This window comes from Mus musculus, chromosome 11 (assembly GCF_000001635.26).
Source record: "Mus musculus strain C57BL/6J chromosome 11, GRCm38.p6 C57BL/6J".
Taxonomy (NCBI): domain Eukaryota; kingdom Metazoa; phylum Chordata; class Mammalia; order Rodentia; family Muridae; genus Mus; species Mus musculus.
Genome location: NC_000077.6, coordinates 105,326,561 through 105,351,989, shown reverse-complemented (window position 1 = coordinate 105,351,989; position 25,429 = coordinate 105,326,561). Strand labels below are relative to the sequence as shown.

Here is a 25,429-nt window from a genome sequence, read left to right as displayed (position 1 = left end):
ATTCAATGGGTGTCTTTATGTATTCTTTTCACTCCTTTAGGCTCTGAACCACATGACCACACTGCCTATCCAAAACAAGTAGAACTAAGATTTTAAAAGTCCTGGACAGGGTAAGCCTGAGAACGCACAACGCCTCTAAACCACCGCTAGTGTTCCAGGCCAAACCAGCCACCATCTTCTGAGGTCTTAATGATTGCAAGGGCTTCCTCTGCTTCCCCTCCCCCATCTCCCATCCATTGTCTGTGTCCCTTACCGCGGTTACAATGAACTTGTTAAAGATCAGATCAGCCATTCCCACTGGCAGCCTTCCTTACAGTATCCACCATGCCACTGCGTCCTGGCCTGCACCCACTCAGCCACACTCCTGCAGTCACCCTGTCGGTCCTCTGAGACATTAGGGACCCTCTGCTCCCACTCTGGTCCAGGTATTCATATTGCTCACCCTACACACACACACGCACACACACACACACACACACACACACACACACACACACACACACAATGTAATAAAAAAAAACTTTAGAAATAAGAGTAGCAGTTAGCATTTATGGAGTGCTTACTGCATGCACTCAGAGGCACTTGGTAAGGACACTCACCACATCCTTAAGCATCTTTCCGACAGCCCAACCCTAGGAGATCCTCTACGCCCTATTCAAGCTGATGGGACAATGAGCTCAGGTGCCCAAGTTCACACGCTTGTAGGCAGGGACGACTTGTCTCCTGAGGAGAGCCAAAAGCTCAGAGGCAAAATGGCAGGCTACAGAAACAACTGGACAGAGCTGCCATCTGTCCCTACAGGGCTGCGGGGGTCAGACTCTGCAGAGAAGGAGGCACAAACGCTGACTTCTCAAGCCTCTGGAAGGTTTTTATTTGTTTGCTATTCTTTTTCTCTTTTTCCTTCTTTAAAAAAAAAAAAAAAAAGACAAACAATAATAGCACATTTCGAGAATCAAGAACTACAATAGAGGGTCCGCTTTGAGTTTTTGTTCACATCGTCCTGCACTGGGACACGGGGACTGGCACTCTCCATCCTGGCTGGGACTCTCCTCTGGAAAAAGGTGCTGAGTGGTTCCATGAGTTGGTCTCCTAGGCCACACCAGATGGTAGCACCTGGTGCTGTCCCAGGTTACAGCCTCACCAGCGCCCCTCCCCCTCCAAACCATCTTCCCTCTCTCCAAGCCAGAGCCAGAAGCCGGAGACATTAGGGAACTTATTTTGGTCCCCACAGGGGACTCTTTCAAGGACAGAGCCCTCCCCTGACCAGCAGGAGATGACACCCTGTGAGTGGATAAGGTGTCTCTCCGAAGTTCCATCTCTACTCCAGCAGACACCACACCGGTGCCCTGGTTTGTACACCTGAGCCACCTAGGCTCCCTCCTGCCATACCCTAGGTCCATTCCAGCAGGCACAGGAGTGACAGATGCTTGGCCAGCCTCTTCAGCTGACCCCCACCCAGAGAGAAAGAGAGAGAGAATGAGAGAGAGAGAGAGAGAGAGAGAGAGAGAGATCACCCAAGTCCCAGGGCCATGGCTCAGAAGGAGGCACTGGGTGGAAAAAAAGGCACGAGGGCAGGGTGAGGAGACAGAGCTGATGTAGCCGAGTAGGAGAGGTGACAGAGAGCCACCCCAAGGGACGGGGCAGGCTTTCCAGGCCTACAGATAGGAAAGAATCCTAGGCTGCAGGTCAGCAGGTTTAGGCTCAGGGATCTGGGGAGGAAAAGACATGAATAAGCTCATGTCCCTTCTCATATTGCCTCCAGTTGCCATGGGGTCCAGGTCCAGGTGACACGATCCCAGGCCCAAGGGAAAGGGGAACATGACCCACTGCCAAGTCTCAGCCTAGCCTCTATGGTAGGCTGGGTACTCCCACCCCATGGCAAGCTATGCCCCCGGCACCCAGTAGCAACTCCCAAGGGTTGCCATCCAAAGACAACTGGGCTGATGGGTGATGGGGGCCTGCTGACCTGGGGCCCCTGCCTTACCCGCTCTGGCTCCACCCCGACCACGCCCTTGGGGCCCCTGCCTCCCCCGCTTTGGCTCCACCCCGACCACGCCCTTGGCTCTATTCTTGCTGTTCGTTCATTTCCATGTCAGACACCAGAATGTTCTTCTCGGTGGCCTCTGCGGGGCCAGAGTGGCTGCTGCGACTGTAGCGGGCCCCCTCGAAGGACCCACGCTCCGCACTCTGTCGGCGCCGGTAGAGGATGAGGGCTGCCGTCATCAAGGCCAGGAGGAGCAGCACCGCTGTCAGCACCACCACCAGGGCAACCGGGCTCTCGGGGAGGGCTGCTGAGATGGAGGTGGGGAGTTCACATCAGGCCCCAGTCATGACCACAGGGACAGAGGAGCCAGCGAAAGAACCAGGCCGGGGCTCGCTCATTCCCTCCACTCACCTGATGGCAAGAAGCTGTTCTCTTCCACTGTAGGAGAGGAGAGAGCCAGAGAATCACAATCAGTCCTCACAGAAATCATAGTCACAATTTAAATAAGTGCCTGTGAACTGCTTTGTGAATGTCACCTTGCAGAGTCACTGAACCTCCCAGGACTCTAGGACCTGGCTTCTACTATTTCCGTTCTATATATGAGGAAGCTGATGGGACAGGTGTGTGTGTGTCTATGTATGTGTTCTTATAGGTGAATATAAGCAGATACTTGTGAGTGTGCATGTGCGTAGAGGTCAGAGGTCAAGGTTATTGCACTGTGTCTTCCTTGATGCCTCTCTACCTCGGTGTTTTGAGGCAGGGTCTACCACTGAACCTACAACGTATGGATTCAGCTCATGGCTGGTGAATGAGCTCCAGGGGCCTATAAAACACAAATACACGTCTCCCTTTCTGTCTTAGGGTTACAGGTGATGGCACTCAATGTTGGGATTTTATTGGGGTGCTGGGAATCTTAACTCGGATCCTGGTGCTTGCGTGACTTTACCAAATGGACTATATCCCCAGGCCTCAGAGTCAATACGTGAGTGTCCAGGGCTTGACCATCCCTTGTCCCTAACCACTATAGAATGATGGGGCTTGCTGTCCTCTGGGCTTATGTGTACTTTGGAAAGTTGAGGCCCTGCGTCAGTCCTTGCTGCAAACTAATGTACTTGATGCCCTCCGGCCAAAGCAGATGCCCCTGTATATCAAGTAACCCTAGACCCAGCTGGACATCCAGCTGTGAGTCCAGCTATGGGCCCAGCTGTTGACCGAGATCCTGGCTTACCTCTAGGGAGCTTGCAGACAACTCCCATGGTGATGTTGGTACAAGCCCCGGGGCGCCACAGTCCGCTGCTGCTCTGGATCCAGTAGCAGCTGTTGTGGCTTAGCATGCTAGGGCCCAGGCCAGGGGGCCCCCAGTTAGAATAGTTCACAGCTGTGTTGTCTTGCCAGACCAGCGTGCCTCCTGTGGAAGGAACCCATTGGGAAGGTGTGGGAATGGGAATAGGTGGAAGGGGGGTTTCTAGGTGGGAGGCGATAACCACGATCCACTGCTGTACTTTCACAAGCCTGGAGACAGTGGTAAGCATCCCTCTTGCAGCCTGAGCCCTTCCCTTCCCGTACACAGAGCACCCACCTTTGGGGTTGAAGTTCATGCCCAACCAGGCACCTCGACTTTGGGCTTCAGCTGTCTGCAGGTGCTCCCAGACAAACACATTCTCCATCTCATCAAGAATGGACAGAACCGTCCCACCAGCTGGACACAAAGAAAGCCCATGTCAGGACAAGCAGATTCTCCTTATGGTGATAGACCCCCCCCCCAAACTACTTCCCCCCCCTCCCGCTTCACAGCAACCCCGGCACTCTTCTCTGGCAGCTCAAGTGCAAGATGGTGTGAATCTCAGCACTTGTGGACCGTGGGATATTCTGTAGATGACACAACATGGTCTGTGTATTAAACAGCGAGGGGAGCTTGAGATAAGTGCCTATAGGCAGAGGGGAAGTTCTTTCTCCAGGCCTCAGAGTCCCGGATCTGGGCTAGGCTGCTCTCACCCACCTTTCTGACAGCGCTGCAGCGCCTCCTTGTGGCCCAACAGCACCTCCATGTGGAAAGAATAGCAATGCTCCCTGAAGGGAATCCAGGACGAGTCAGCCAAGCCCTGAGGACAGCTGCCACGGTAGTTTATCCTTCGGGGTGGGGGCCCTGTTGGAGTGCAGAATTGAAGACGTAGCCCGAACATCTTCCCAGAACCACCTGCACCTGCGCAAGCCTTGGCCCTCACGGGTGGTACTCACCCCTGCTCACCCCACACACTGCCCCCTGCAGCTTGGTATCACAGCTGGTGGTGCGCCAGGTTCCATCCACATCCACGTAGGCACAGCCTCCCGAGTGCTGGGGCTCCTCATCTTGCCAGCTCACATAATTCAGAGGCTCCTCTGAGAGCCAGGAATACCTCCGTGAGCCCTGGGTATTAGGTAGCCATAGGTGAGAATAAAGGGAACATACTCTCAAGGTGGAAGGAGGAAGTGAAATCAAGGCAGAAGGTAGGGTGGGGGTAAGCGAGGCAAAATCTTGACCTAGGAGCCCACCTCCTCACTGGCCAGCCCGATCCACAGTGGTGTTTGCAGCCCCCGTGCAGCCTGTGTGAGGAAGGCTTGTGTGTAGGGATCGGGCACGTGTGCCAGGCTGGCATTTCGGCTCTCACACAGCAGGAGAGCATCTTTCCAGCGCAGTGGCTTCTGCAGCAGCCGGAAGGTGTGGTTGAGATAGGAGAGCTCAGCGCCCGGGGCAGGGGGTGTTGCTGCTGGGGATGGGCTTAGCGAGGGGTCTACAGGGAAAGGGGGCAGGACTCAGACCGAGCTCTGCCCCATCCACCCTTACCCCATTCCCAGGTATGAGACTAAGCTAGGGAAAACCAGACATCAGACTCAGAGCAGGTCTCCACTGGGGATGGCCAGTCGCCATCCTTATCAGTGAGCTTTCTATTTGCTAACATGCAGAAGGAGCTGGAGATGCCTTGACGTTGAACCTCAGGGGTTCTGACCCTAGACATAGCAGCATGTCACACACACACACCCCCCCCCCCCCCGCAGACCACCTGCTTCCCAAGCAGATACATGACTCTGGAGGGACCTCTATGGCCCCTGAAAAGAGATTCAATGTTTGGTTCCTTCTGGACCGGCCCAGAGCAGCTAGCCAGTGCAGGGGTGTCTCTGTGTAGCAGCTGCGTGTACCTGTGCCCTTCTGGCAGATGAAGCCATGCGTCTCCTCTGTGCAGCTCCGATCATCCCAGCGGCCAGTGAAGTGGGCTGAGGGGCTGTGCAGGATCACCGCACAGCTGGTCTGGGGGAAAAGGCTACTTAGGGGAACCTCAGTGGCTGCCCCATCTAAGGACAGCTGAGGCTGGAAGGGCGAGGTAGGGGAGAGGGGGACAGCGACAGAGAAAAGCACTGTGGTGTGGGTCCTCACCGGCTTGGTGCCACTGGGAGCAGGGCTGGGGCCAGAGGGCTCTCCTGGTGCCCAGTTGGTATAGAGCAGGGGTTCTTGTTCAATCCACTGGAAGTCCCTCTGAGAGGCATGCAGGCCAATCCAAAGGTCAAAGGTCACGTTGGGGAGGCTGGCTGTGATAAATGCTGCAGTCCCCCAGAAGAAAGGAAAGAGTGATGGGGTAGCCCCTGTTTGCTCTGCTGTAGCGAGTTGTGGGGAGACACCAGCACCTCCCCATAGGTTGACCCTACCTTGCTCTAAGGGGTTTGCAATGGTGACCAGCTGGGCTTCTTGCTGTTCACAGGAGAACTGTGCCTCTGACCATTTCACCCTGTCCTGGGGGTCCTGGCCCTGGATTCGGAAACACTGTGGAGCAGGGGATGGAATTGATACACAGCTCTACATCCCTGTCCACATACCCAGAAGCCCTGCTGGGTAGCCCTCAGCAGCTGATGCTCTGGGCTTTCATACACAGGGCGTCTGGATCTCCCTGGACAAAGCCCCACCCTCCCATCCTGGCACAGAAGTCACAAATGCCCACATTCTAGTGGTGGTGGGTGGGGAGCTTGTTATTATTTGAGACAGGGTCTTGCTATGTAGCCCAAGCTGGCCTGGAACTCAGGATCTTTTTGCCTCAGACTCCCTAGTATTGAATACTATTTATGTGTATGTGTGTGTGTGTGCGCGCGAGTGTTTGTACAAACATGCACATGTCTGTCTGTCTGTCTGCCTGTCTGACTAAGGGCCTCACATATGCTAGGCAAGCACTCTACCAATGAGCCAAACCCCTAAGTCCTTCCCACTTTTCATTTTTTGAGTTTTCGTTGTTGTTTGAACTTTTGTTTTGAGAAGTTTCTCCTTGTGGCCCCACTGTCCTCTAGCCTTCCAGGGTCTGAATTACAAGTATATACCATTGTGCCCAAATTAAAACACTAAGAAAGACAATTTTCTAAATGTTGTCAAGAAAAAGAAAACCTTTAGGTTCTACTGCAAAGGATGGCTCAGCATCAGCTGCTCCCCCCAGAAGACCTGGATTGGGCTCCACACAGCAGCAGCTCACAACTGTCTGTAACTCCAGTCCCAAGGGCTCTCATGCCCTCTTCTGGCCTCAATGGGTATTGCCCATAAGAGGTGCACACACATACATGCTGGCATAAAATTAAAAAAATAAAAATTAAGGGAAAGAATGTTTAAAATTGAACACAGAAAGAAACACAGTGTGGTTTCGTCCACATGTGGGGATGGATAACGTGCTTACTGGATAAGCATGAGAACCAGAGTTTATATCCCCAGCACGCATGTGAGTGCTCTAAGTTTGGGGGCCACTTGTCATGCCAGCACTCGGGAGATGGTGACAGATGGTGTCTAGAGCAAGCTGCTTAGCTAGACCAGCCAAATCAGCAAGCTTTGGGCTTACATGAGAGACCCTGCCTCTGTATATAAGGTTTATATATTATTAAGGAAATACCCAAGGTTAACCTCTGGCCTGTGCACATACATGCATGTGCCAACCACACCTAAGCATGCAAAAAATAAACTTCTGATGGGGCATATAGCTCAGTTGGTAAAGTGTTTGCCTGGCATGCAGAGACTCTAGGTCCTATTCCTAGCACTGCCTAAAACTGCATAAACCTGTGATTCCTGCATTTGGACCTTCAAAAGTTCAGTCATACATAGTGAGTTCAAGGATAACCTAGGTTGCATGAGACCCTGTCTCAAAAGGGGTGGCAGCACACGGCTTTAATCCTAGCACTCACAAGACAGAGGCAGAGACAGGTGGATCTTTGTGAGTTCTAGGCCAGCCTGGTCTACAGAGTGAGTTCCCAGACAGTCAAGGCTACACAGAGAAACCTTGTCTTAAAAACCCAAAAAGAAAAAAAAAAAAGTTGAGAGCAGAGTCAGTCAGTGGGCATAATGGGGACAGGGAAAGGTTGGCCACTGAGTACTGAGGTACGGTTATGTGCAATCTAGTTCTTTGGTGCTAGTGTGCAGTAAGGTAACGCCACGATAAAGTCACCTGCAGTGAGGTAACTGCAGGGCAGAACATATTGAGTATGTCAAACAGCTAGAAGGAAGGACTTGGGATGGTTTTCCTTAAAACAAGACCATGACTTCAGGGGACAGATGCATTTACCCTAATATAAGCATTATACAATGTACGAATGTACAAAATATTACATGGCATCCCCCGAATAGCTATCATTCTTGTGTTTTTATGTATCGGTGGAAAAATAAAATCAAATGAAAAATAAATGGATTTTTATTCTGCAAAACAAGAAAATGAAATGTATGTAGTCATATGTTCTTATTAAAATTGCATAAATATTAATTATTATAATTGATCAGTCACATGGCCCAAACATATTTTTGTTTTACTAATAGAGATTTTTTTTTTCGAGACAGAGTTTCTCTGTGTAGCCCTGGCTGTACTGGAACTCACTCTGTAGACCAGGCTGGCCTTGAACTCAGAAATCTGCCTGCCTCTACCTCCTAAGTACTGGGATTAAAGGTGTGTACCACCACTGCCTGGCTCTAATAGGAGAATTTTAAAAGATACTATTTTTATCTTTATCTGTTTTTAGTTCTGTTCTTGTGCATATTTGACTCCATGTGGTGATAGTTTTGTAGTATAGGAGTAACTATAAATTTTATCTGCATGCACATGTACATATACATAAATAACATATACACACAGATTGGGTACGAATGCTCAATAATTTGTTTTATTAATAGAGTTCATTATCAAAAGGCTTGACAACTATTGGTCTAGAAAACTCACCAAAGTATTTAGATAATTTTGCTCCCTGGTGGACCAACACTGAGCCACTTTCCAAGGAACCTCACTTTCATTGGCACAGAGAGGTGTGTGCGGACAGATGAAAGGTGTGGCAGAACAGCTGGGGGGATGCCTGAGGCTCAGCCAACACCTGTTCCCATCCTCTCCTCTGACTCTCCGTGTCCCTTCCCAACTCCCTACCTTATTGAGGAACTGGTTCCAACCGGAGGGGCAGCCTCCTAAGGCTGAAGGTGGCAAGTCTTGGGGCTGAGTCTCTCCAGAGCTATTGCTGCGCTTACAGATGTAGGGCAAAGCCGTATGGCACCTCTGGTCCCCCCAGTCCTCTGTGAAGGGGAAAAGAGAATGGTTACCCTAGGGTCGGGCAGGGCAGGCAGCACTCTTGGTCCCATGCCCTGAGAATATGGGCTGAGCTCAAGTTCTGTGTCCTTGGAGGCATGGACCATCCATTGATCCTTGGATATAGCCCTTCTTGGATTTGTTCACAAAGAGAAGAGACCAGTCCCCCCCCCCCCCCCACCTAGGTAACCCTTACCATATCCCCTTCTTTGTGCTGACAACACCCTCTCTGGTCCTCGTTATCCTTACCTTGTCTGGCTGTCATGTATACACACTTCTTGTCCTTGCCAATGGGTCTAGGTTTTCCCGGTGCCCAAGAGATGAAGTTTATAATAGAACCATCTGTCCACCTACAGAGTCACAGAGCACAGATTCAGCCTCCTCCATATACAGCACTGGAAGCTGTAGAAGGGGACCAGGAATGGGGCTGAAGGAGCACAGAGCCCAGGGCAGCCAGAGACCTACAGCCTCTGATTAAAGCCCCACCCAGCATACGCTAACCTCTCTCAGACGCCTGAAAACCCTTACAGCAAAGAAGTGCGCAGATCTCCACCAATCCCTGGTCTTCCTGCCTCAAAGGCCCTAATTCACGTAAGGCAGGCACTGACTAGAGTCCTGTAGACCAGCGTATGCTTGGTCCATGTCCTGGCCAGTTTTCTTTATAATGTGACCCCAGGTATGACAGGAGAGTGCCACCATCATGTAGCATCCAGTGCGTGCTAGATGCTGTAGTAAGGGCTTAAAATTGCTTGTTGTCAGAACACTGTGGTATCCAGCAGCTTTTTGCTAGGTCTTGTATCTTAAGGACATGAATGCTCTATTTTAGTGGGTCTGACTGAGAATTGGAAGTGACACTGTGACCTGTCACACAACATGCCCCCAGAGTCTTCAGAATGAGAAGCAACAACCAGGTGGACGATAGCAGATGCAGTCACTTAGCATTTTGCCATCCGAAGCTTGACAAACTAGTATCTGCATGAATACCTACATGGTATGCAAGCAATAGCACTCTGGAGCAAATCATGGATTTTTGTCATTTTAAAAATTGTACATCTAGGTAGAAACTGGCCCCATCATTGAGGGGTTAGATGGATGGCTTAGCGGTTAAGAGTGTGTACTGTTCTTCCAGAGGACTACCGTTCAGTTCCCAGCACACATACACACATGGGTGGCTTACAGGCACCCATAACTCCCACTCCAGGGAGTCTGGTGTCCTCTGTTGGACTCTGTAGGTATCTGCACACTCGTGTATAAACACACACATAGAAGCCATATATGTGAATATTTTAAAATCAATAAAAATTAAAACTATTTAAAGAAATCCTGGTAGTGGTAGCGGCACATGCCTTTAATCCCAGTGCTCGGGAGTCAGAGGCAGGCAGATCTTTGTGAGTTTGAAGCCAGCCTGGTCTACAGAGTGAATTTCAGGACAGGAAAAAGACAAATTAAAGGAATACTGCAGTATTAAAGGAATAATACAGTAATGGTTAACCTTTAAAAATAAAATAAAGCTGGGTATGGTGACTATACCTTTAATCCCAGCCCTTGGGATGCAGAGGCAAGGGAATCTCTGAGTTCAAGGACAACTTGGTCTACATAGGTAACCATGGCTATATAGTGAGAGCCTGTCTCAAAATAAATAAATACCTAAAATAATCACTGTATAACTATATAGCTATATATAACTATAACCATATATGAATATATATGTACACACACACACACATTTGTTGGTGTTTTGAAGTATTTTTTTTGTAGTCCAGAAATCAATCCCAGGGTCTCAAGAATGCTAAGCAAGCTAGACAGGTCTCACCATTGCCATCTTCAGATAAGAAAACGAAGGCCAGAAACACATCACTCAATCATTCAAGGCCAAGCAGCCAGTGAGGAGCAGAGTTGAACTCAAATGCAGGTCTATCTGTCTGTCTGGGTTTGGTCAGCGCCAACACCTCTAGCTTGGGAACACAGCAAGCCACCCCCCATGTGTGCTCCCTCCCACACCTGCTGCTCACTAGTGCTCCCACCTGAAGCGTCCGTCACTCTCCAAGGTGTGCAGGCCGATCCACCAGTGCTGCTCCTGGTCTGAGGACAGCTGGGGAAGGAGACAGGAGGGTCAAGGTGAGCGGCTCCCCTGTCCTCAACCTTGGTCCTTTCCCAGCCCATAATACTTGCTGCCTCTCGCGCCCACCTTCTGCAGGTTTTGCCCCAGGAAGTCCAGTTCTGCTTGGCTGTGAACGGAGGTCAGATCTGCCTGGAACCAGGTGCAGATGCGCTGTGCCTGCGCCCACGAGGAGTGGTGCTCAAAAAACTTGTACTCGGCCTCCTGAAAGCGTACCCACTCCAGACGGCCTGTGGGAGCAGCAACAGCAGTGGGAGCAGATGCCAGGCCACTAGGCAGGCCCTTGAAAGCTCTGGGCTGGGACAAAGTCAGGGCTGCAACAAATGGCTTGCAAAGATAAACCTGGGACAGGCCCCCGGCTTGATTCTCCTTCCACAAACCAGAAAACAGAGCAGTGGGTGCTCAGTTCTAACTGAGTCTCTTTTGGGGTGACCTGTTTAGTTTTATTCTGGGCAAAGGTAGGGATCAGGTAGCCTGGGGGGGGCCTCACCTTGTCGACCAATGTCTGGTTCCCGCACATCCACACCTACAAAACAACAGGGCCAAAAGCGTCAGGTTAGAGGGGAGCTGGATTCCCCCAAATTCCTTGCTTCAAAGCCCTTGTCTAGCATCTGTCCCACCCCGCCCCACTTACTACCACATCCAACCTCTAGGGATCTTGCAGATCCAGTCAAGCTGCGTCTGGCACTGCATGGGTACCCACTGCAGGGAGGCCAGGTCCAGCACTGCACAGCCTCGGATATCATCGTCATCATGTCGGCTCCGGGCAAAATTGTGGTAGGAAAACTGGAAAGAGAGGGATTACACACAGGTAACCAAGAAGCCCAGGCTGAGCTGAGAACCGCCAAGCCTGGCGAGTGTCCAGTCCGTAACCCAATTACTTTTAACCTACTCACATTGGCCAAAACCCCTGCCCGTGTCAGGCCCTGCTATACCCCAGCGGGTGCCCACCTACAACCAAGCCCGACCCACCTCCCCATCCTGCCTCCTCATGGCTCCTCACCCCTAGACCGTCGCTCCAGCGCCAGCTGTGACCCTCTCTAGGGTCTCTGCGGTTCAGGCCAATCCAAAACCAGTGCTGCTCATGGCTCTCAGGCTCTGACTCACTTGGGTGGGGACGGAAGAGAAGGGAGGTGAGAGCAGCTGGGGACCAAGTCTAGCGCCCGGCCGATGCCAGCTCTCTGTCGGGCAGTCTCCGGTGCCTGAAGCCTTCACAGTTGACATTGCAACCTGTTGTCCGAAAGCACTGTAGTGTGTGTGTGTGTGTGTGTGTGTGTGTGTGTGTGTGGTTTGTGTGTGTGTGTGTGTGTGTGTAGTGTGTGTGTGTAGTGTGTATGTGTGTGTGTGTGTGTGTGTGTGTGGTGTGTGTGTGTAGTGTGTATGTGTAGTGTGTGTGTGTGTGTGTGTGGTGTGTGTATTTGTGTGTGTGTGTGTGTGTGGTGTGTGTGTGTGTGTGTGTATTTGTGTGTGTGTGTGTGTTTTCTCTGAAATTCCCTCCCTAGAGACAAGGCGAGCTTGAGCAGGTGCCCTGCTTAACTCAAAAATCAGTAGCCTGCCTCCCTGGCCCTTGACCTGTCTGCAGGAGTCTGCACTGCTTTTTCGCTTGGAGAATTTAGGAAGTTGCTGGGCCTATGGGTGTGGGAGAAATGTAAGGATCTGGAACTCAGAAAACCTGGATTTGGATCGTGTTTCATCACGGACCCACCGTGACATTGAACGCACAACTTAACTCATGGGTCCAACACGAGAACACTGGGGATGCGTGAGGAACAGGGTGCCGGGATGTGAACAGCATCCGTGTGATGAGCTGAAAAGAGTGGCGAACACACGTTGCCGTAGTTACCAGTCAGGCGATAAAACCTTGACCGCTGGGAGGAAATGTCCCCAAAATGAAGATCTCAGGGAGCCTGGGTCCACTTGGAAAAATTTTTTTCACTGATAGTGACTGATCACAATGCCATGTGCCATAAATTACAGTCCTCAGAGCCTCCATGGCAAAGATGGGATCCGGACCCATCCTCAACCTTTGCCTGAACAGTTTCAGCTTTTCTCCTTGTCTCTCAGGATGGTTTATTGAGGGGGCGGTGGACCTGAGATGGGAACTGTGTCTGCAAGGACGTTGCTGGCTGTGTGACACTGCTTAGCAACAGGATCTCCTATAAGTGGGTCGCCCCTGTGCATCCAACCAAGATTCCAGGGGACCATGGCAACTTAAAAGAAACAGGATGCTTCTGGCATGATTGACAGACGCAGGTCATTCCAAGCCTCAGCTGGGCCTTCTAAGGGCACTGTCAATGCCCTGCCTTCTGACCCCAAGCGTGACAGAACCCAGAATCTGGCAGCCATGCCTGCCCCCACCCAAGTGCAGGCCACCACGCCCATTCAGTACCCAAAGATCTTGTTGAGCATGTGGGCCACAAAGTGCTCCTCCTCATAGCTGGCCAGACTCAGCAGCTGGGCCCCCAACTCCCGGCAGACCCCCAGGGCCTGGATCCAACTCTTCTTCTCCTGCAGCCGCTCTGAGCTGAACACCTGCAGGAGCAGAGCCAGCTGTCTAAGCTATGGCCGTGGGCCAGAGGGCATCTGCCACCTCCTCATGCTAAAGACAATTCTATCTCAGGAAGGCAAGTGCCGCTGTCAGCTCCTGGCAAGAGTCCCCGGACCTCATCTTTAGACTTTCAGTTGGGCTCTAAACCCAGCAGAGCCACAACTGACTGAAGACAGGACTTTTTCCCCCCTGGGCTTCAGTTTCTATATGTAATATATACATATTACACATATATATTAAAAGGCCTTGGAAGCCAGGCATTGTGGCTGATACATGCAATCCTAGTACTTTGGGAAGTAGAGGCAAAAGGTCGAAGTTCAAGGTTATTCTCAACCACATAGTGAGCTTGAGGCCAGCCTGGGCTACACAAGAGAAGCTGGACATAGCAGCTTATGCCTGTATCAGCACTTGGGAGGCTAAAGCAGGCCTGCCAAGAGCTGAGGCTAGCCTGACTTCTGCAGGGCAGGACAATGTCTCAAAAGCAAATCCTAAAATTTCAAACAAACAAACAAACAAACAAACAAACAAACAAAAAACCGGACCGTTGGCTCCCAAGCTTGGCAAATCACCAGGCCTTACCCAGACCTTTCAAATGCAAACCTCCGCTTGGCACCCAGAAGAGGTACTAGGGACAGAACCCACGGTCTTGCCCATGCTGTACGAGGAGATTCTCTTTTTAGTGGGCTCCCCTGGGGTTCTGAAGAACACTCTGGGGTCTGGCTTCCTCAACTCTTCACACATCTACTAAACACTTACTACAGATCAAGCCTCGGAACCCACAGGCAAATTCTTCATCGGCAATTACTCTGGTCTGCCATCTAGGCTGGCACTTCAGGGTCATGATGGTCCCCAGGTCCCCCCAGATGAACTTCCTCAGAGCTCCTGTCTTCCCTCTGCCCCACCCCCACCATACCAATAGGGTGTCCCCACCTTATAGCAGTGTCGGAGTTTGGGGTCTGAGACCCAGCCCTGGGGACAGGAGCCAGTGAGGCTGGGCGTGGGGTCTGGCCCAGGCAGCTCTGGTGTGACCGGTGTGCCCAGGCTCTGTCGGCAGATGTAGCGAGCCCGGAACGATGTGCAGTTCTTCACCTCCCACAGTCCCATGGCACTGCCAGTGGCCAGAGCCACACAGCCTCCACGTCTGTACCCTGAGAAGGAGAAAGAGCTTGTCTCTACAGGGACAAGCTGGGGGAGGGGGAGGGTCAGCACTCAAATGGGGTAGGGGGATGCATGAGGCAGAGTCCTAGTCAATGACTACTTACAGTGTGGGGAAACTTAGCCTTTCTGAGCCTATCTCACTATACACCCCATTAGGTTATAGGGAAGCTGCGAACAATACTGAGCCAGGCAGTGGTAGTCCATGCCTTTAATCTCAGCTCTCAGGAGGATGTCTGAGCTTGAGGCCAACCTCTTCAACAGAGTGAGTTCTAGGACAGCCATGTCTACACAGAGAAACCCTGTCTCAAAAAAAAAAAAAAAAAAAAAAAGAGGAAGAAGGAGAAGGAGAAGGAAGAGGAAGAGGAAGAGGAGGAAGAAGAAGAGGAGACTGAAGCTAGGTGAAATGGTACACACCTATAATCCCAGTATTCAAGGGACTAAGGCAGGAGGATTGCTGCAGAGCCAGCCTGAACTACATAGTGAGACCCTTTCTCAAGAAAAAGAAAAAAGACAATGAATGTGAAACTTGAACAGATATTAATAGTGAGCACATTGCATATGTGACCCCTTCCGTAGCTACATAGATATTTAAGCCTCACATCAGCTCTATAAGGAATACCTCATTATCCCAATTTAAGATGAAGAAACCAGGGCTCAGAGAAGGCCCCACTGGCAAACAGCAGTGCCAAGGGGCTGAGGAGGGCCATGGGCTCCAGAGCTAGCAGGTCACATGGAACAAAGGAACAGCTTTCCGAGAAGGCCTCACCCTAAGTCCCGACACAGCTCTGGGTCCACCACAGCCACCCTGCTTCAAGGCCAGTCAAACAGGGTGTTAAGGGCTCACCAGGCTGGTCTCGATTCCAATGGGTATATATGACTTCATCCCCACTGAGCCAACGGAAGGAGCCAGTACTGTTGAGGTCTTGCAGGGCTGTCCAGAAGTATTCGCCCTCCCAGTTATAGATGAGGCTGCTGACGAAGGCCTGCTCAAACCTTCAGAAATGAGCCAGTCAAGGCATGGCACTTACTAGTGGCTTCCCACAAGCCCTTGACCACAAGGCTGATACCCCACCCCAGAAGCTCGGGTACTGTGCACAGCCAGGAATGTGCCCAGGGAAACGGGGATCCAAAGAACTCACACAGTAACCAGACTCCCACTACTGCCACACTCTTCCTTGGCCATTCAGTCCAAACCTGAACCATCTATCCCTCTCCTACCCTACCCTGGGATAGCTTAAATACAGTGTCTGGGGCACACTGAGGCTCAAAGGATGCTGGGTCCCTCTGGGCAGGATGCCAGGATATCATCCCATCAGTCCAGGTCATGGGAGATGGCTGGCCAGGACTTCTGTCCACCCTCTCTACCTGTTGGTGATGGTGACCAGCTGAGAGCCATGGTCAGTACACAGGCGCCGGGCATCACTGTAGATCACTTGGTCCTCTCCCAGCCAGTAGCAGGATGGGCTATGCCACGTCCAACCCTGGCTCAAGAGAGAGGGCAGAAGAGGGGTGTCTGTGAGAGGAAGATGCCACCCTTACCTGCCAATGCTTGGGCAGGGGTCACATCAGGATGCCACTGTCTATGTGCAGGACAGAGGGGACTGATTTGGTGCCAGAGAGCAATGCCGGTACTAAGTTCTGCATCTGGTTACTCTTAGCTCTCCCTACCATGACCAACAACTGTTGGATCAGGGTGGAAACGCTGCTGTGGGTAGCTGATGGACCTGCCTAAGCTGTGGCTCAGAGAAACAAGTAGCATTTAAACCAAGAAGCTGGGTATATACCTCAGTGATAAAAACACATTTATAGCACATGTGGGGCCTTGGGTTCAATCCTTGGTACAGGAAGAAAAGAAAGAAAGAAAGAAAGAAAGAAAGAAAGAAAGAAAGAAAGAAGGAAGGAAGGAAGGAAGGAAGGAAGGAAGGAAGGAAGGAAGGAAGGAAGGAAGGAAGGAAAGAAAGAAAGAAAGAAAGAAAGAAAGAAAGAAAGAAAGAAAGAAAGAAAACAACAAAACAAAAACAATCGGGCTGAGGAGATGGCTCAGTTGGTAAAGTGCTTGCTAAGCAAGCACGTGGACCTGAGTTCGGATCCCCAGCACCCATGGAAAAAGCAGGTGTGGCAGCCTGTGCTTTTATCCTCAGCGGTGAGGAGCAGAAGGCAGGCGGATCCTGGAGGATCGACTGCTCAGCCAACCTAACCTACTGGAGAGACCCAGTCCAATGAGAGACCCTGTCTCAAAATAAGGAGGCTGACCTTTGGCCCCAACATGAACACATATACACATGTGCATGGGCACACACACATAAGAATTTACCCATGTACACACACAGTCATGGAAATAGAATACATAAAATAACCAGGTGCTGGCAAGGTGGCGCAGAGGGTAAAAGGCCTTTGCTACACTGATCTGAGTTCGAGCCACAGATCCCACGGTTAAAGGAGAGAACTGACTCTCTACTTGTGCGCATGCGCGCACGGGCGCATTCTGACATGTGCATGCCACACACGCATAGGATATGCACAAGCGTAATGATGACTAATTAAAAAATAAGATAAAGAATCAACATTATAGCCGTGCGTGGTGGCACACACCTTTAATCCCAGCACTTGGGGGGCAGAGGCAGGTGGATTTCTGAGTTCGAGGCCAGCCTGGTCTACAAAGTGAATTCCAGGACAGCCAGGAATACACAGAGAAACCCTGTCTCAAAAAGACCGAAAAAAAAAAAAAAAAGAAAGAAAGAAAAAGAATCAACATTAGGAAAAAATAGCATCCAACTTGGACACCAGAGCTGAGAAGCTACGGACAGATGGAGGACAAAGAGAGGGCTGGGTGGACCTCGGGACTCTGCAGAGTGGAGTCTGGTGGGATGCTCCTGGGGAGGGAGGGAGTGTGGGAGGGAGGCCAGGGCATCAACCAGAGAAATGACCACCTTAGGTGCAGAGACAGCTCTAGAGTTAGCACCAGGAACAGAGAAGTGGCTGTCATGCCATCTGGGAGGCCCTCAGATGCCAAGCAGGGCCTAGGCAGAGACCCCTGGCTCTCTCAGTGTTTCCCCCTGGACACACTATCCACACACACACACATCCCAGGCTGGCTTCCAATTGCCTCTTCACTGTACTCACGCCAGGACAGAGATAAGCCCCGAGCTCACAGACCCCCAGACTCCTCGGCTGGAGCCCTGCCAGCCTTCCTCCCTCTCCTGCAGCAAGTGTGACCCTGCCTCTTGGGGAGAGCTCAGTTAGGGGTGGGCCTTTGTTGGAGTTTAATCCAAAGGAAAACGGGGAAGGATCTGCAGAAAGGAGTGGCTGCACAGAGGACCACAACGTGAGCGTTATGAGTAGCCTCCCCCATAGACCACTCACTGGCTGGGCCATGCCAAGTAGGGTGGAGAAGGCCTGTCACATACTCACCCTCCTTCACAACTCACAGCCCCCCTTATTTACCCAAAACAATGCTGGAGCCCAGTGGGCTAAAGGATGAGGAGGGAGAAAGTTTTCCCCACTGTGTGGCCTCTCTCCTCCAGAGAAGACGGCCAAACACACTCTGCCATCAGACTGGTGCACTGAAGAGAGAGGACTGGGGTGCACAGAGCCAGCCCACTGCCCCGCCTACTCCTACAGTGACTAGACCAGGCTTGACAATTTGGCTTTCTCAAACTCAACTGTGGAAAGAGACCTGGAGCTGGGGTGGGGGGCCCTCTACTCCCCCAAGGCCCCACTCCACTCTCTGTCCCCCAAAGACATACCCTCAGGAAGGGGCAACCTTCCCTCTTGGGAAACCAAGAGGATGCTGGGCAAGGCTGCAGGGTTTCCTCCGTCTCTCCCCACCCACCCAGGGAGCCCCTGGGGCTGACTCCACCTTGGACAGTTTCAAAAACACCCTCACCTTCCGGCAGCCGTGGTCCTCCTCCGCAGCGCCCTGGCTCAGCCGGCCTGCCTTCTTGCAAATGGATGGCAAGGACTGGTTACAGGGACTGTCGTTCCAGCGTCCTTCCTACGACACAGGATCAAGAAGACTCACCCCAAATCTCTCACTCCACCCAAGTTTTCCAGTCCATTTTCTAGACCTGAACCTGAACTTGCTGTGTGATTCCTAGCAAGCAGCCTCATTTTCTATGTCCCAGGCTGTTGAATGGAGAGAGCAGAGTTGGTTCAATAGGCTTCGCAGTTAGAGGAAAAACAAATCGTTCAGAGGCCGCGGGAGAGATGGCTCAGCAGTTGGGAATACTAGCTGCTCTTCCGGAGGACCCAGGTTCAATTCCTAGCACCTACAAGATGGCTCACAACATCTCTAACTCCAGCTCTGGGTGGATCTGGTGCCATCTTCTGACCTTCGCAGGTACCAGGCGTGAAATTCTCTATCTGGTTACTTTGGACTGTGGATAATCTTAGGTAACTGAACTGTGCAAACTAAGCCCATAGGTCTTATTCCCTGAGACTACTGAAGAACCTGGGAGAGAAAAGGCTGGTGTGCCCAGACCTGAATCTCAGATGGTGACGAGGAATTGGGCCCTGGGGCCTCCCAGTCAGCATGGAGTCTGCCTTTACGCCCCACCCTGACAGCACAGCATCTGTTCATCTCATTAATCAGGAGACTCCTGGCACATACAAGACGCTCACCGAATCATTTAAATTTTTATATAGAATCCCTTTGTGCAAACAGATCTGCTGCTTAGGCCCTGGGACCTCATGTGAAAGCAGGAGACTCTGCCCAGGCCTCGGGGCTCTTCTCTGTCAAAACTCTGCCTCAGTTTCCACTCCCGCTTCCCCCCCCCTGCCCCCCGCCCCCTGCCCCGGATCTGAGTCAAGGCACGGCAAAGCAACAATCATCCATGATTTCTTGAGAAGACAGAACCCTGAACTGAGAAAGGTCCTGGAGGGCAAGGGCTGGAACCCAGTGGCCTTGCTCGCCCAGCTACGCCATTGCATGGGTTCTGGTGCCATCTGCTGGTAGGAGGGGACAGCTGGCAAGAGACCAAAAATGGGCCCGCCATGCTTGCCTAAGGCTTCTGGAAAATTAGCTCTCCCAGTCCTGCAGGTGACTTAGCTGTGGGGGTGAAGGTGGGGCTCTAACCCTGCCAGGCGATCCTGTGGAAAGGAGGGGCCTGGGGTACACCAGGGCTGATAATAGACAGTTATTTTTCAGTGGGGGGGGGGGGGACGAGGCACTGGGAGCATGTGGGTGGAGGGGGTGCTTTGGTGCTATTATGAGAAAGGAAAGTCTCACCGGCCCCCAGATGGTGACACAGTCCTCCAGGCTGTCACGAAAGTTGTTGGGCTCAAAGGGGTGCCAGTGGGTGAAGCTCACGAGGCTCCCGTCGGACCACTCAAAATTCATCTGCAGTTTCAAATCATTGAGGCCAATCCATAGCTCCTCCACCTCTGGAGTACAGGAGGGCAGGAGAGAAAGGAAAGGGAGAAGACCTTGAGGTCAGCCCCAGGCCGGCAATGAAGGAAAGAAAATTCTTTGTGCTTCCTAAGTAGGAAGGGATCAGGCATACAGACCCTCGCCTCCACCCAGTACTAAGGACAAGCAGCCCCTCACCTTGCTTGATCTGTTTGGTGATGAACTCCAGCTCAGCCATGCTGTGGATGCTAAGGAGGTCACCCCCACCCCGCAGACACGCCCTCTTGGACTCCTGCCAGCTGCGCTTCTCGGCCTGCAGGCGGTAGCAGTGGCCCTGGAAGGGCTGCCAGCTGGGGTCACATTCCACCTTGACATTGGTCCACCGGTCTGTGGAGAGGCACGTGTAAGTGCTCAGACAGAATCTAATGTGTGTCACGCCCGCCATCCCTAACCTGTCTCATCTGTCACATCTGCCTTCTTCATGACAATAGCCTTAGGATATTTAAAACCCAGGAATAGCAGATATAGCCAGACCATCTCTGACTGAGTCTCTCAGGGAGAGATGAGCAAGTGGTGGGACGCACCAGCCTCTTAAGTCAGTATCTACAGTAAATAGGGTTTTCTGCTACGACAATCAAACTTAGCGCAAGGACACTATGCTTTATTCATTCATTTATTCATTTAAAGCCTCCATCAAACAGGTCCACAGGGCACCCCCTCTGTGTTGACCTCTGCAGTCTTGGATAAAAGAAACAAGGGAAAGGAGTCTTGGCTGATAGTGAGGCCCAGTCTGACCAGAGGTGGGGAGAGCAGCCAGGAACATTGCAGGGCCCATAAAATCTGGACACATCCCCTTTCTAGAGCCGCCCACTAGCTCCTTCCCTCTCCACACCTCTTCTTGCTTCTGAAGTCCCTCCCCTGCACCCACAGAGGTGCCTTGGGGTTTTAATCTGCTAGGGACTGGAGTTTGAGGGCAACTGAAGCGAACAAGTCCTCACTTGGGTCTTGGCAGAAGAAAACACAATTTCATCAAGCCACCCACAAAATCAGGCTCGGGCAGGATTTCTGACTAGGAAGGAGTGAGGATGTGAGCCTATGCTATGCACTGCCCCAGATTAGCATTCTGAGACCAGCTCCATCCCGGTCAACTGAGGGGTGTTCCAGACATGCCTCTGACTAGAGACTCCTCAAGGTGGGCTGAGAAAGGGGACAGGGGAGCTCCACAGTGTAAGAGATAGCAGTCACCCTTCATTAGCCAATGCGTTATGACTGTGCTGCAGCCCAGGACAGAGCTTAGTAGCTATTCAAGTCCCAGGATCCTGAGGGAAGAAAGGGTCCTGTGGAAATGTGTCCCCTGCTTTGGAAATGACATGTCCTTCACAGTGAGACTGGCCATTCACTTAGAATGGGTCTTCTGCAAACATCTGGGGTGCCGAATGAGGGCAAGGAGGCAAATCCAAGCCACAGACTTGTGTTTAGGTCCTTGCGGCTGGAGGAGAGCTTCCCCAGACAAGTGACAGGGGAAAGAGTCCTTGCAGGGTCCCCTCTGTCTTCCTCTCTGTGGAGGTCTCCACAGGCACGCCATATTTTCTCTGTGAACATCTCTACTTTAGCAACCCCACAGCTACAGAAGCCGGAGCACAGTAGCCCCTGTTGTTTACACTGCCTGGGAAATGCCAGCCTTAGAGACACTCCTTGGGCCAAGCCAAACCAGGGCTCCAGCTTTACACTAACTTTGCAAGAGGAAATGCATCCATTCTCAATGTGAAAATAAGGATTCTACATCCCAGAGAGCCAAGGCCACATGTCAGGAAGGGGCAGTCCCCAAAGCAGGTCCTGTCTATCACCCCACACTCCATCTCTCTCAGGAGGCCCTCAGACTTACCTCTCTCAATCATACCTTTGAGCAAGACACTCTTAGGCTTAAAAGCCAGAAAGTTCCCATGGGCTACCCAGTCCCACTCAGACTTCAGAGACCGGCTGCAACCTGCCTTTCTGCACTCACGTCAAACGCCCTGCTTATGAATCACCCGAGGGAGGGGGGTGTCATGTTAAATGCAGGTTCTGATTCAGTTAATCTGGGGCGGGTCCTCCCAGTCTGCTTTGCTAACAGGCCTCCAGGTGCTGCTGGGCTGGTGTCTGCTTCCCCCTAAACTCTATACCTTAGTGACAAGCAGTTCCAACAGGCAGCTCCCACGGCTGGAATCGCTCCCCTCCCACACCTCCCTCTGTCTCTGTGTGCACGTGCAGGTGCAAACGTGTGCATGTGGAGGCCAGAAGACAAACTAGGGTTTTCCTTGGGGGTCATTCTCTAATTGTTATTGTTGCTATTATTGCTATTATAGTCTCTTGCTGTCCTGGAATTTAACAAGTAGGCTAACCTGGAGGTCAGTAAGCCACAGGGAGCCTTTTGTCTCTGCCTCCCCAGAACTTCAATTACAGGTGCTCCCACCACACCTGGTGTATTTCAATATGGATGCCTTCAGGTCTAGAACGGAGCTATTGCCGCAGCCCTCTTTCTGTCTTTTAAACTTACTGTCAATCTGAAAACCTCAAGTCCAACATCACATTTATAAAACCCTCAGCTCGCAGGTGCTCAATCACTCACCCCAGCTCTGTCTATTACATATTTTGGTAGCCCACAGCTCAGGGCATTCTAAGTATTAAGGTGTCTGTGACCCCCCTCTCCCCCATCAGGCTGCAGTCTCTACCGGGCCTGGTGAATATTGCCAGCCTTTGACACAGTTCCCAGAGTAAGTCCACCCAATGACTAAGGGCACATTCCAAGTTTTCCAGACTAGCTGAATAATTAATAGAACCAAAGTCACTTTGTATCTGTAGAATAAGAAAGGCTGAACAGACTGGGATCCTGATGTCCTTAGCCCTTTGTGACCAGGCTCACCTGGCTGGATGGGCTCGACCGTAGCGTTGGGTTTCTTCTTGCAAACATAGGGCAGGGCGATGCTGCAGTCATGGTTCTGCCAGCCGCCTGAGGACTCAGTCCGGATCACTCCACAGTTCTCCTCACCTGGGTTGTCCGGCTGATCTGTGGGTCAGGCAGGGTGCCAGCACCCCAGGAAAGGGAAGCTCAAATTGGGTCCCTCCCAAGCCCTCTTCTGGGTCTCTTCTCTCCCTCCACTTCCCCGGATGTCGGCATTAGCCAGAGAAGCCCAGCCTCCATCCACCTTTGTATATTACACCACTGGGTCATGCCACACTGAACTCCCTAATCAGCAATGTAAACTTATCTTCCAGGCCCTGGGTTTATGGGTGCATCTATGTGCCTAAGAGCTGTGAACGAGACTAAAACCAGATCTGCTCACCAAGCCCTGGACCAGAACTCATCTACCTGAGAGGGCAAAAGCAGTTCCCATTTCATACCATGGCACTTCACAGGCTATGGGGCCATTCCAGAAGAGGGCGGAAACCCAGACTTCCCACCTCTAGAGTAGGGTAGAAGGAAGCCCAGTGTCCATGGGGTCTCCATGCCTCACCACTCTCCCAGTTGAGGTACTTGAGGGGTGAGTTGTCTGACCACTGCCAGCCTCCACTGGTATCCAGGTCATTAAGGCCAATCCATAGCGTGGAGCTGTAGCCCGTGAGGAGCCCTGTCAGAAAGAGTGCTTACTGAGACAGGGAATCCCTGCCCACCACCGCTCTCTCTCCACCTGCCCGCCCCAAGATGGAAGAGTGTGAGGGGCAGGAATGGTGGTGGTGTGTGTCCTGTCTTGTGGTGAGAGAAGGAGGGGTTGATCTCAGACTTCCTGGAGTCCCCCACATCCCCCGCATGGGTCAGACCTCAGCCACAGGGGGCTGCCCTTCACCTCACCGTTGATGTAGGTCTGCTCGTGGATCTCCGTGATACTCAGCAAGTCTGCACCCTGCTGCTCGCAGCTGGCCCAGGCCTCCCTCCAGGACAGTGTGGATTGGAAGTTAAACTGGTAACAGCTGTCAGTCAGCTGGTCTTTGTCCCAGAAGGTCTCACAGTCGTTACCTGCCACCACCACAGACGGACTGTCCCGCCACAATCCCACAAGCTACACCATCCGTTCTTCAGCCCTCTCTGAAGTCTCCCCCACCCCCATCCCAGCTCCTCATCACCAGCCTCCCTCCAGGGCTTCTCACTCTTGATGGGGCAGAAGCCCCAGCGCTCATCTTTGCCGTAGTCCTGGGTGGTGGCACACCACAGGTGCCCATCTTCTCTGCCAGTGCTGGTGCAGCCGTGGAACCACTGGTTGTCGTATTTGAAGGGGATAGTGCACGGCTTTCCGTGTGAGTTTCCCTGGATGGTGTAGACCTCTACAGGGGAAGAGAGCCATGCCTTGGTGCCTGGAGCCCCACAGGTCCATCCCACCTCACCGCCTTAGCGAAAATCCTTCTCTGTCCAACGATGGATCCGGTGACAAGCGCTTGAGCGACTAAGATCCCCATTAACTACCTGCAAAACCCGTGTGGTGCTGCCACAAGATTGCTCTGGAGAGTGAGCGGGAGGCAGAGGCACTTAACTTTAGGCCATCCCGCTTTATAAGCAGTGTAATCTTACGTTCTTTTAGTTATTTTAATATGCTATCAGGATTTTTAAAAATTGATTGCAACTTTTGGGAGCTGGCTCTCTCCTTCCACTACGGGGGTCCCCGGTTGTCAGGTTTGGCAGTAAGTTACCTTCATGCATGAAGCCATCTCACCAGCCCCAATGACACGTTTCTATTGTCATCCTGACACATACAGCTAAGGAGTGACTCTCTTAGCTGCTTCTCCTATCTCCTCTCAGTCCAAAGTGCTTACAGCCCCACTTCCCTCCCCCTCTCTTTGAGACATAGCCCAGGTTGGACTCCAATGCACTGTGCAGTCAAGGCTGGCCTTAGTGCTCCTGTCCTGCTGAAGCCTGAGCCACAATGCCTGCCATGTCTTAAAAGTCACCTCTCTAAGGCCCTTAACTGGGCTTAACACACTGGAGGCTCAGCGCAATCCTCTTTATAGCATTAGCCTTTTACCAGAATAATCAGATTAGCTTCCATAGCCATCCCGTTTCCTGTCATAACGCCACTCTCCCTAGGCACAGGGAGAACCCTTGCCTCTGTGTACTCTGCCACTTTATGGGATGGTGCAGGCTAATTTTAAATTTTTCTTGATTTTTGCTCTTTAATCTTCAAATTTTTAATTACATTTAGTTATTTATTCGTTTATTTGGTGTGTCTGTGGTTGTGTATGAGTGTGCGAGTCTATGTGGTATGTCTGTGTGAGTCTGTGAGTCTATGTAGTATGTCCGTGTGTGTGTGTGTGTGTGTGTGTGTGAGATAGGGCAACTTTCAGGAGTTCGCTACTTCTACCATGTAGGTCCCTAGTAACAGACACCTTTATCCACTGAGCCACTTTGCTGACCCCAAATTTTTAATTTTATTTGTGTGCACACCCATACATGGGTACTTCCATATAGCAGATATGTATTCATATGCATGTATGTGCCTGTTGATACTAGATGTCAGCACCGACCTCTATGCCCCTGTTTGGTTGTTTCCAGTCTCAAGACTTTGCAATGCTTCCTTCTCCTGATGATGATTTACATTTCAGAGGAGAAAGAAAAAAAATAAAAGAAAAGGTCACAAAGGTCACAATTCCTAAGAAACCATCTATCCTCCATTTTATGGGATTATAATTTTATTTGCAATGTTTGCTTCTGATTTTTTTGCCATCTGGGTTATCTATGTAT

General features: G+C 51.5%; 1 protein-coding gene across 2 annotated transcripts in view; it reads right to left on the bottom strand.

The window, feature by feature from the left end:
* Positions 1-843: 843 nt before the first annotated feature.
* Positions 844-25,429, bottom strand: part of Mrc2 (mannose receptor, C type 2) — a 59,054-nt gene continuing 34,468 nt past the window's right edge. The window contains exons 3-30 of one of the 2 annotated variants that reach the window (XM_006532406.4): positions 23,845-24,018; positions 23,549-23,713; positions 23,214-23,327; positions 22,622-22,765; positions 19,918-20,106; positions 19,600-19,754; positions 18,259-18,366; positions 15,738-15,853; positions 15,217-15,365; positions 14,145-14,362; positions 13,056-13,198; positions 11,670-11,772; positions 11,314-11,452; positions 11,157-11,192; positions 10,736-10,896; positions 10,572-10,639; positions 8,797-8,897; positions 8,392-8,534; positions 5,666-5,780; positions 5,397-5,560; positions 5,162-5,270; positions 4,517-4,755; positions 4,223-4,391; positions 3,984-4,130; positions 3,564-3,683; positions 3,213-3,392; positions 2,396-2,422; positions 844-2,288 (exon numbers count right to left, since the gene is read on the bottom strand). In XM_006532406.4, coding sequence (XP_006532469.1) covers positions 2,065-2,288; positions 2,396-2,422; positions 3,213-3,392; positions 3,564-3,683; positions 3,984-4,130; positions 4,223-4,391; positions 4,517-4,755; positions 5,162-5,270; positions 5,397-5,560; positions 5,666-5,780; positions 8,392-8,534; positions 8,797-8,897; positions 10,572-10,639; positions 10,736-10,896; positions 11,157-11,192; positions 11,314-11,452; positions 11,670-11,772; positions 13,056-13,198; positions 14,145-14,362; positions 15,217-15,365; positions 15,738-15,853; positions 18,259-18,366; positions 19,600-19,754; positions 19,918-20,106; positions 22,622-22,765; positions 23,214-23,327; positions 23,549-23,713; positions 23,845-24,018 — 3,920 coding nt within the window. In that variant the 3' untranslated portion in view covers positions 844-2,064. Of the gene's footprint in view, positions 2,292-2,395; positions 2,423-3,212; positions 3,393-3,563; positions 3,684-3,983; positions 4,131-4,222; positions 4,392-4,516; positions 4,756-5,161; positions 5,271-5,396; positions 5,561-5,665; positions 5,781-8,391; positions 8,535-8,796; positions 8,898-10,571; positions 10,640-10,735; positions 10,897-11,156; positions 11,193-11,313; positions 11,453-11,669; positions 11,773-13,055; positions 13,199-14,144; positions 14,363-15,216; positions 15,366-15,737; positions 15,854-18,258; positions 18,367-19,599; positions 19,755-19,917; positions 20,107-22,621; positions 22,766-23,213; positions 23,328-23,548; positions 23,714-23,844; positions 24,019-25,429 lie in introns of both variants that reach the window. The other variant, NM_008626.3, reaches the window with a different exon arrangement.